This window comes from Electrona antarctica (genome assembly GCF_951216825.1).
Source record: "Electrona antarctica genome assembly, contig: scaffold_295, whole genome shotgun sequence".
Taxonomy (NCBI): domain Eukaryota; kingdom Metazoa; phylum Chordata; class Actinopteri; order Myctophiformes; family Myctophidae; genus Electrona; species Electrona antarctica.
Genome location: NW_027638048.1, coordinates 46,370 through 57,500, shown reverse-complemented (window position 1 = coordinate 57,500; position 11,131 = coordinate 46,370). Strand labels below are relative to the sequence as shown.

The following is an 11,131-nucleotide window of genomic DNA, read 5'->3' as shown; positions in this document are numbered from 1 at the left end:
TGAACCGCCCCAAAAAGGCCTCTGCCCCGGGCCCTCTGGACAGGGCCCCCTGCCCCCAGTGTCCATATGTGGAGCTGGCCTAGTTCTGACATCATTCTGACGTCTGCATAGAATTCATATTTGGGCATAAAAGGGACACTGACATAATATCTGGGTGGGGCATTCATTTCCAACCTGCATCGTTCCCAGTAAGCCAGTACCCACCCGCAATATCACAGGGTCACAGTTTGTTTCTTTTTGGGTCACAATGATTATATGAGAGGATTCTAAGATGAGCCGATCCACCCAGGGGATGAGCAAGTGATGTCAGGACCAAAGTGGAGGTACATCACCCAGGGGATGAGCGAGTGACGTCAGGACCAAAGTGGAGGTACATCACCCAGGGGATGAGCGAGTGACGTCAGGACCAAAGTGGAGGTACATCACCCAGGGGATGAGCGAGTGATGTCAGGACCAAAGTGGAGGTACATCACCCAGGGGATGAGCGAGTGACATCAGGACCAAAGTGGAGGTACATCACCCAGGGGATGAGCGAGTGACATCAGGACCAAAGTGGAGGTACATCAAACAGGGGATGAGCGAGTGACATCGGACCAAAGTGGAGGTACATCACCCAGGGGATGAGCGAGTGACGTCAGGACCAAAGTGGAGGTACATCACCCAGGGGATGAGCGAGTGACATCAGGACCAAAGTGGAGGTACATCACCCAGGGGATGAGCGAGTGACATCAGGACCAAAGTGGAGGTACATCACCCAGGGGATGAGCGAGTGACGTCAGGACCAAAGTGGAGGTACATCACCCAGGGGATGAGCGAGTGATGTCAGGACCAAAGTGGAGGTACATCACCCAGGGGATGAGCGAGTGACGTCAGGACCAAAGTGGAGGTACATCACCCAGGGGATGAGCGAGTGACATCAGGACCAAAGTGGAGGTACATCAGGTTTAAAACAAAGTCCTTGTAATGTTGTGTCCTCTGTTTTATATTTGTAATGTTGTGTCCTGTTATATATTTATAATGTTGTGTCCCGTTATATATTTATAATGTTGTGTCCCGTTATATATTTATAATGTTGTGTCCTGTTATATATTTATAATGTTGTGTCCCGTTATATATTTATAATGTTGTGTCCTGTTATATATTTATAATGTTGTGTCCTCTGTTATATATTTATAATGTGTCCTGTTATATATTTATAATGTTGTGTCCTGTTATATATTTATAATGTTGTGTCCTGTTATATATTTATAATGTTGTGTCCTGTTATATATTTATAATGTTGTGTCCCGTTATATATTTATAATGTTGTGTCCTGTTATATATTTATAATGTTGTGTCCTGTTATATATTTATAATGTTGTGTCCTGTTATATATTTATAATGTTGTGTCCTGTTATATATTTATAATGTTGTGTCCTGTTATATATTTATAATGTTGTGTCCTGTTATATATTTATAATGTTGTGTCCTGTTATATATTTATAATGTTGTGTCCTGTTATATATTTATAATGCTGTGTCCTGTTATATATTTATAATGTTGTGTCCTGTTATATATTTATAATGTTGTGTCCTGTTATATATTTATAATGTTGTGTCCTGTTATATATTTATAATGCTGTGTGGCAGTGGTGGCCAAACGGTTTGCGGAGCGGTCTTGATACCGGAAGCAGTAGTATCAGTAGTAGTAGTAGTATAAGTATTCAGTACCTGTTCTCCGTACTGCAGACTACGCGTCATGGACTTCAGGGCCTTGACGATCTGAGCCTTCGTGGCTGCCGGGTTGTCCAACGTCTCTAGACCGATTCCTTCTAGAAGCTTCAGGAGGTACGGAACCAGCTCTACTCTGAGAGCCTAGAGGATATTAATACAGTAATTACATTAATATAATATACAGTACATTAATACAGTTATTATATATAGACCCAGTCCTAGCAGCTTCAGGAGGTACGGAACCAGCTCTACTCTCAGAGCCTAGAGGATAGAATATACAGTACAATATGTCTGAGTCTACATAATACAATACAGTACAATATTAATGAGTCTACACTACAGACATCATAATACATTACTGAGAGCAGCCACCAGGTCGGTCTGCTCTTAACGAGGTACATTAACGAGGTGTTACCTGGGCCACCAGGTCCGTCTGCTCCTTCTGGAACATGCGGTTCAGAGCCTCACAGGCCAGACCGGCCATGTCTGCTCTCATCTTCATCCCGACCATCAGAGGGCCGATGGTCTCCAAGGACGCCATGGAGCGAACACACAGCTGGAGGAGAGGAGAACGTTACTGAATGAGACCATGGAGCGAACACACAGCTGGAGGAGAGGAGAACGTTACTGAATGAGACCATGGAGCGAACACACAGCTGGAGGAGAGGAGAACGTTACTGAATGAGACCATGGAGCGAACACACAGCTGGAGGAGAGGAGAACGTTACTGAATGAGACCATGGAGCGAACGCACAGCTGGAAGAGAGGAGAACGTTACTGAATGAGACCATGGAGCGAACGCACAGCTGGAAGAGAGGAGAACGTTACTGAATGAGACCATGGAGCGAACGCACAGCTGGAGGAGAGGAGAACGTTACTGAATGAGACCATGGAGCGAACACACAGCTGGAGGAGAGGAGAACGTTACTGAATGAGACCATGGAGCGAACGCACAGCTGGAGGAGAGGAGAACGTTACTGAATGAGACCATGGAGCGAACACACAGCTGGAGGAGAGGAGAACGTTACTGAATGAGACCATGGAGCGAACACACAGCTGGAGGAGAGGAGAACGTTACTGAATGAGACCATGGAGCGAATGCACAGCTGGAGGAGAGGAGAACGTTACTGAATGAGACCATGGAGCGAACGCACAGCTGGAGGAGAGGAGAACGTTACTGAATGAGACCATGGAGCGAACACACAGCTGGAGGAGAGGAGAACGTTACTGAATGAGACCATGGAGCGAACGCACAGCTGGAAGAGAGGAGAACGTTACTGAATGAGACCATGGAGCGAACACACAGCTGGAAGAGAGGAGAACGTTACTGAATGAGACCATGGAGCGAACACACAGCTGGAAGAGAGGAGAACGTTACTGAATGAGACCATGGAGCGAACGCACAGCTGGAGGAGAGGAGAACGTTACTGAATGAGACCATGGAGCGAACGCACAGCTGGAGGAGAGGAGAACGTTACTGAATGAGACCATGGAGCGAACGCACAGCTGGAAGAGAGGAGAACGTTACTGAATGAGACCATGGAGCGAACACACAGCTGGAGGAGAGGAGAACGTTACTGAATGAGACCATGGAGCGAACACACAGCTGGAGGAGAGGAGAACGTTACTGAATGAGACCATGGAGCGAATGCACAGCTGGAGGAGAGGAGAACGTTACTGAATGAGACCATGGAGCGAACGCACAGCTGGAGGAGAGGAGAACGTTACTGAATGAGACCATGGAGCGAACACACAGCTGGAAGAGAGGAGAACGTTACTGAATGAGACCATGGAGCGAACACACAGCTGGAAGAGAGGAGAACGTTACTGAATGAGACCATGGAGCGAACACACAGCTGGAAGAGAGGAGAACGTTACTGAATGAGACCATGGAGCGAACACACAGCTGGAAGAGAGGAGAACGTTACTGAATGAGACCATGGAGCGAACACACAGCTGGAAGAGAGGAGAACGTTACTGAATGAGACCATGGAGCGAACACACAGCTGGAGGAGAGGAGAACGTTACTGAATGAGACCATGGAGCGAACACACAGCTGGAAGAGAGGAGAACGTTACTGAATGAGACCATGGAGCGAACGCACAGCTGGAGGAGAGGAGAACGTTACTGAATGAGACCATGGAGCGAACGCACAGCTGGAAGAGAGGAGAACGTTACTGAATGAGACCATGGAGCGAACACACAGCTGGAGGAGAGGAGAACGTTACTGAATGAGACCATGGAGCGAACGCACAGCTGGAAGAGGAGAACGTTACTGAATGAGACCATGGAGCGAACACACAGCTGGAAGAGAGGAGAACGTTACTGAATGAGACCATGGAGCGAACGCACAACGTTACTGAATGAGACCATGGAGCGAACACACAGCTGGAGGAGAGGAGAACGTTACTGAATGAGACCATGGAGCGAACACACAGCTGGAGGAGAGGAGAACGTTACTGAATGATACCATTTAGGCCTGACGTCGAAATTTAAAAAAAAATCTCTTTTTAAAATGTCTTTTCTTTTCTGAAAAACCTCATGTTTCCATATCAGTGGTGCTCAATATTTCATGTCAAGGACCCCCAAAAATGATATGTAATATGATATGTAATATATATGTAATATGCCTGATGTTGTTCCAGGAGGCAGGGACCTCTCCAGGAGGCAGGGACCTCTCCAGGAGGCAGGGACCTCCAGAAGCAAAGATTTGAGTTAAAAACTGAAACTCTGAAAGAATATTCAAAGATTTGAGGCACATTTTCACGATTTTTCAAAAATAGCAGACCTACAAGCTGTGCTATGAGCTTGTAGATCTGCTGTTTTTCAATAGCTAAAGCACAACATAATGCTAACACCAAAAGGGGTTCCCGCCCAGAATGGGTTAATGAATGAACACACAGCTGGAGGAAAGGACCTCGTTACCGACACTGCGCAAAAAGCATGGAATACAGATGTGTACATTACAGGAAACTCCCGTTAAACTTTACAACAAACTCCGGTAAACTCCCCGAATTGTACCATCACACCTGTATATTACCGTTTATTAACTGTATATGTACCATCACACCTGTATATTACCGTCTATTAACTGTATATGTACCATCACACCTGTATATTACCGTCTATTAACTGTATATGTACCATCACACCTGTATATTACCGTATATTAACTGTATATGTACCATCACACCTGTATATTACCGTATATTAACTGTATATGTACCATCACACCTGTATATTACCGTCTATTAACTGTATATGTACCATCACACCTGTATATTACCGTCTATTAACTGTATATGTACCATCACACCTGTATATTACCGTTTATTAACTGTATATGTACCATCACACCTGTATATTACCGTATATTAACTGTATATGTACCATCACACCTGTATATTACCGTATATTAACTGTATATGTACCATCACACCTGTATATTACCGTTTATTAACTGTATATGTACCATCACACCTGTATATTACCGTATATTAACTGTATATGTACCATCACACCTGTATATTACCGTATATTAACTGTATATGTACCATCACACCTGTATATTACCGTCTATTAACTGTATATGTACCATCACACCTGTATATTACCGTTTATTAACTGTATATGTACCATCACACCTGTATATTACCGTATATTAACTGTATATGTACCATCACACCTGTATATTACCGTAAATTAACTGTATATGTACCATCACACCTGTATATTACCGTTTAATAACTGTATATGTACCATCACACCTGTATATTACCGTCTATTAACTGTATATGTACCATCACACCTGTATATTACCGTCTATTAACTGTATATGTACCATCACACCTGTATATTACCGTCTATTAACTGTATATGTACCATCACACCTGTATATTACCGTCTATTAACTGTATATGTACCATCACACCTGTATATTACCGTCTATTAACTGTATATGTACCATCACACCTGTATATTACCGTATATTAACTGTATATGTACCATCACACCTGTATATTACCGTATATTAACTGTATATGTACCATCACACCTGTATATTACCGTCTATTAACTGTATATGTACCATCACACCTGTATATTACCGTCTATTAACTGTATATGTACCATCACACCTGTATATTACCGTTTATTAACTGTATATGTACCATCACACCTGTATATTACCGTATATTAACTGTATATGTACCATCACACCTGTATATTACCGTCTATTAACTGTATATGTACCATCACACCTGTATATTACCGTATATTAACTGTATATGTACCATCACACCTGTATATTACCGTATATTAACTGTATATGTACCATCACACCTGTATATTACCGTCTATTAACTGTATATGTACCATCACACCTGTATATTACCGTCTATTAACTGTATATGTACCATCACACCTGTATATTACCGTTTATTAACTGTATATGTACCATCACACCTGTATATTACCGTATATTAACTGTATATGTACCATCACACCTGTATATTACCGTATATTAACTGTATATGTACCATCACACCTGTATATTACCGTATATTAACTGTATATGTACCATCACACCTGTATATTACCGTATATTAACTGTATATGTACCATCACACCTGTATATTACCGTCTATTAACTGTATATGTACCATCACACCTGTATATTACCGTTTATTAACTGTATATGTACCATCACACCTGTATATTACCGTTTATTAACTGTATATGTACCATCACACCTGTATATTACCGTTTATTAACTGTATATGTACCATCACACCTGTATATTACCGTTTATTAACTGTATATGTACCATCACACCTGTATATTACCGTATATTAACTGTATATGTACCATCACACCTGTATATTACCGTCTATTAACTGTATATGTACCATCACACCTGTATATTACCGTATATTAACTGTATATGTACCATCACACCTGTATATTACCGTCTATTAACTGTATATGTACCATCACACCTGTATATTACCGTTTATTAACTGTATATGTACCATCACACCTGTATATTACCGTCTATTAACTGTATATGTACCATCACACCTGTATATTACCGTCTATTAACTGTATATGTACCATCACACCTGTATATTACCGTCTATTAACTGTATATGTACCATCACACCTGTATATTACCGTCTATTAACTGTATATGTACCATCACACCTGTATATTACCGTTTATTAACTGTATATGTACCATCACACCTGTATATTACCGTCTATTAACTGTATATGTACCATCACACCTGTATATTACTGTATATTAACTGTATATGTACCATCACACCTGTATATTACCGTCTATTAACTGTATATGTACCATCACACCTGTATATTACCGTCTATTAACTGTATATGTACCATCACACCTGTATATTACCGTATATTAACTGTATATGTACCATCACACCTGTATATTACCGTCTATTAACTGTATATGTACCATCACACCTGTATATTACCGTCTATTAACTGTATATGTACCATCACACCTGTATATTACCGTTTATTAACTGTATATGTACCATCACACCTGTATATTACCGTCTATTAACTGTATATGTACCATCACACCTGTATATTACTGTATATTAACTGTATATGTACCATCACACCTGTATATTACCGTCTATTAACTGTATATGTACCATCACACCTGTATATTACCGTCTATTAACTGTATATGTACCATCACACCTGTATATTACCGTCTATTAACTGTATATGTACCATCACACCTGTATATTACCGTCTATTAACTGTATATGTACCATCACACCTGTATATTACCGTCTATTAACTGTATATGTACCATCACACCTGTATATTACCGTCTATTAACTGTATATGTACCATCACACCTGTATATTACCGTCTATTAACTGTATATGCTGCTAAACTTGAGGTTTACGGGAAAAATACAGTGACCATAATTGCCCGTTAACTCCTCTTTTCACGCAGTGTGAATGAATGAATGGATGGATGGATGGATGGATGGATGGATGGATGGATGGATGGATGGATGGATGGATGGATGGATGGATGGATGGATGGATGGATGGATGGATGGATGGATGAATGAATGAATGGATGGATGGATGGATGAATGAATGGATGGATGAATGGATGAAAAGACAACTAGAACAGAGGATGGCGATATTTAATTACATATTCCAGGGTTGAACATTGACCTCGTTGTCAGAGAGCACACGGAGCTCTGGGGTCAGGGGTTAAAGGTTAAAGGTCAGGGGTCAAGGGTTACCTCGTTGTCCGACAGCACGTGGATGAGCCGTATGGAGCTCTTGGGCACGGCGTTGTTCTGGTGGTTGAGCGCGGCCACCACGCGAGGCAGGTGACCGAGGGGAGGGACCTGGTCACACAGCTGGTTCTGGGACGAGAAGAGACACACTGCTGCCGTGGTCACTGTCTCCAAGGCCTCGCCCTGTGGACAGGAGAGAGGACAGATACCTGGTCACAGAGGGGACAGACACACTGCTGCCGTGGTCACTGTCTCCAAGGCCTCGCCCTGTGGACAGGAGAGAGGACAGATACCTGGTCACAGAGGGGACAGACACACTGCTGCCGTGGTCACTGTCTCCAAGGCCTCGCCCTGTGGACAGGAGAGAGGACAGATACCTGGTCACAGAGGGGACAGACACACTGCTGCCGTGGTCACTGTCTCCAAGGCCTCGCCCTGTGGACAGGAGAGAGGACAGATACCTGGTCACAGAGGGGACAGACACACTGCTGCCGTGGTCACTGTCTCCAAGGCCTCGCCCTGTGGACAGGAGAGAGGACAGATACCTGGTCACAGAGGGGACAGACACACTGCTGCCGTGGTCACTGTCTCCAAGGCCTCGCCCTGTGGACAGGAGAGAGGACAGATACCTGGTCACAGAGGGGACAGACACACTGCTGCCGTGGTCACTGTCTCCAAGGCCTCGCCCTGTGGACAGGAGAGAGGACAGATACCTGGTCACAGAGGGGACAGACACACTGCTGCCGTGGTCACTGTCTCCAAGGCCTCGCCCTGTGGACCGGAGAGAGGACAGATACCTGGTCACAGAGGGGACAGACACACTGCTGCCGTGGTCACTGTCTCCAAGGCCTCGCTCTGGGTGTGGGAGGGATCAGAGGAGCATGGATGAATGATAAATACAATATCTGTGTGTGTGTGTGTGTGTGTGTGTGGGTGGACCTACATTAGGGTGGTTCCTCTCCAATAGTTCCGTCAGGGTCTCCAGCAGCGACACCAGGAAGTCTCGTGGTTTCCGTAGAACCCACCCCGGCTGGGCGATGAAGATCCTCAGGAAGACTCCGCCCACCTCCATCTCACCCTGCCCCGCCCCGTATGCTACCGTGAAGTCCTCGGGAAGCTGCACACACACACACACACACACACACACACACACACACACACACACACACACACACACACACACACACACACACACACACACACACACACACACACACACACACACACACACACACACACACACACACACACACACACACACACACACACACAGTTAGCTAACAGCGTCTAATAGAAGGCAACACAGAGTCTGCTCTGGAATAAACCTATTTTTTCCCAGAAATGCCACCTGGGAGGAACAGGAGAAACAGTGTTAATATTCTCTCTGGAGGAACAGGAGAAACAGTGTTAATATTCTCTCTGGAGGAACAGGAGAAACAGTGTTAATATTCTCTCTGGAGGAACAGGAGAAACAGTGTTAATATTCTCTCTGGTGTCTGTGTGTTGTTCAACTTACTCTAAAGTTGACTTCTGGATTGTCCTTCTGCTGTTTGAAGTGTCTGGAAGAGACAAAAACATGTCAAACAATGTCTTTAAGAGACAGAACATGTCAAACAATGTCTTTAAGAGACAGAACATGTCAAACAATGTCTTTAAGAGACACAACATGTCAAACAATGTCAACAACTTGCTTTAAGACATCAAATTAAACCAAACTAAACATTTCATTTCACTAGTTAGGTGTAGAGAAACCAGCATTATTCTGAGAACACTGGATCAATAACTAATAATATGGTTATGTGTGTGTGTATCATCTCTCATACGGTGGTGTGTGTGTGTGTGTGTGTGTGTGTGTGTGTGTGTGTGTGTCTGTGTGTGTGTGTGTGTGTCCTACTCTATCATCATCTCCCGTACGGTGGTGTGTGTGTGTGTGTGTGTGTGTGTGTGTGTGTGTGTGTGTGTGTGTGTGTGTGTGTGTGTGTCTGTGTGTGTCTGTGTGTGTGTGTGTGTGTGTGTGTGTGTGTGTGTGTCTGTGTGTGTCTGTGTGTGTGTGTGTGTGTGTGTGTGTGTCTGTGTGTGTCTGTGTGTGTGTGTGTGTGTGTGTGTGTGTGTGTGTGTGTGTGTGTGTGTGTGTCTGTGTGTGTCTGTGTGTGTGTGTCCTACTCTATCATCATCTCCCGTACGGTGGTGTGTGTCTGTGTGTGTGTGTCTGTGTGTGTGTGTGTGTGTGTGTGTGTGTGTGTGTGTGTGTGTGTGTGTGTGTGTCCTACTCTATCATCATCTCCCGTACGGTGGTGTGTGTGTGTGTGTGTGTGTGTGTGTGTGTGTGTGTGTGTGTGTGTGTGTGTGTCTGTGTGTGTGTGTCCTACTCTATCATCATTTCCCGTACGGTGGTCGACACCGTCTCTCGGGACCCGTCGTTCCAGATCAGTTCGGGGTTCTCGTGCGTTCCCTCGAAGATGTGCACGGCCGCCTCGGCGTTGTCGCGCATGGCGTCCATGAACACGCCCGGCAGGAAGCGCACCAACGTCAGACGCACCTGGAGAGGGGGGGGGGGAGGGGGTACACACATGTTTAATTGTGGGTTTTTTCAATAGCTAAAGTATAACATAATGCTTTAAACACCAAAAGGGGGTTCCCGTCCAGAACGGGTTAAATCTTTCCCTGCTAAATACGAACATGTTCGTAGCCACCCGTTTGCACCATACATGACGCGGTTGAGCCCAAAATCAGTTTTCCACATCGGTCCGGTTGCCAGGCAACGCCTCCGTCACCCCCAGCATCTTTACACACCGCCCCTATTATTATTATTGATTCTCCTCACCTTGGGTCCGACCAGTTTGTCCGAGGTCATCTTGGAGAACAGCTCTGCGGTCTGGGAGCGCACCTGAGGGTGGGTGGAGTTACAGAACAGGTCCAACAGGTAGATCAGAGCACCTGGGGAGAGGGGGCGGAGTTACAGAACAGATGGGCGGAGTTGAATAATAACTCATAGGATTCATAGGACGTCTGTGGACGTCTTGGGTGTTTATTTATTGACCAACCTTTAGCCATAGCCTCTATAATGATCTTAGTATGTATTGACCAACCTTTAGCCTCTATAATGATCTTAGTATGTATTG

At 44.3% G+C, this 11,131-nt stretch overlaps 1 protein-coding gene across 1 annotated transcript in view; it reads right to left on the bottom strand.

Moving 5' to 3' along the window:
- Nucleotides 1–11,131, bottom strand: part of dnajc13 (DnaJ heat shock protein family (Hsp40) member C13) — a gene marked incomplete at its 5' end in the record, with an annotated part of 61,157 nt that overhangs the window by 6,481 nt on the left and 43,545 nt on the right. Inside the window, 7 exons of the mRNA XM_079531334.1 lie at nucleotides 1,710–1,853; nucleotides 2,128–2,268; nucleotides 8,013–8,192; nucleotides 8,953–9,126; nucleotides 9,526–9,568; nucleotides 10,379–10,548; nucleotides 10,834–10,946. Coding sequence (XP_079387460.1) covers nucleotides 1,710–1,853; nucleotides 2,128–2,268; nucleotides 8,013–8,192; nucleotides 8,953–9,126; nucleotides 9,526–9,568; nucleotides 10,379–10,548; nucleotides 10,834–10,946 — 965 coding nt within the window. The remainder of the gene's footprint in view (nucleotides 1–1,709; nucleotides 1,854–2,127; nucleotides 2,269–8,012; nucleotides 8,193–8,952; nucleotides 9,127–9,525; nucleotides 9,569–10,378; nucleotides 10,549–10,833; nucleotides 10,947–11,131) is intronic.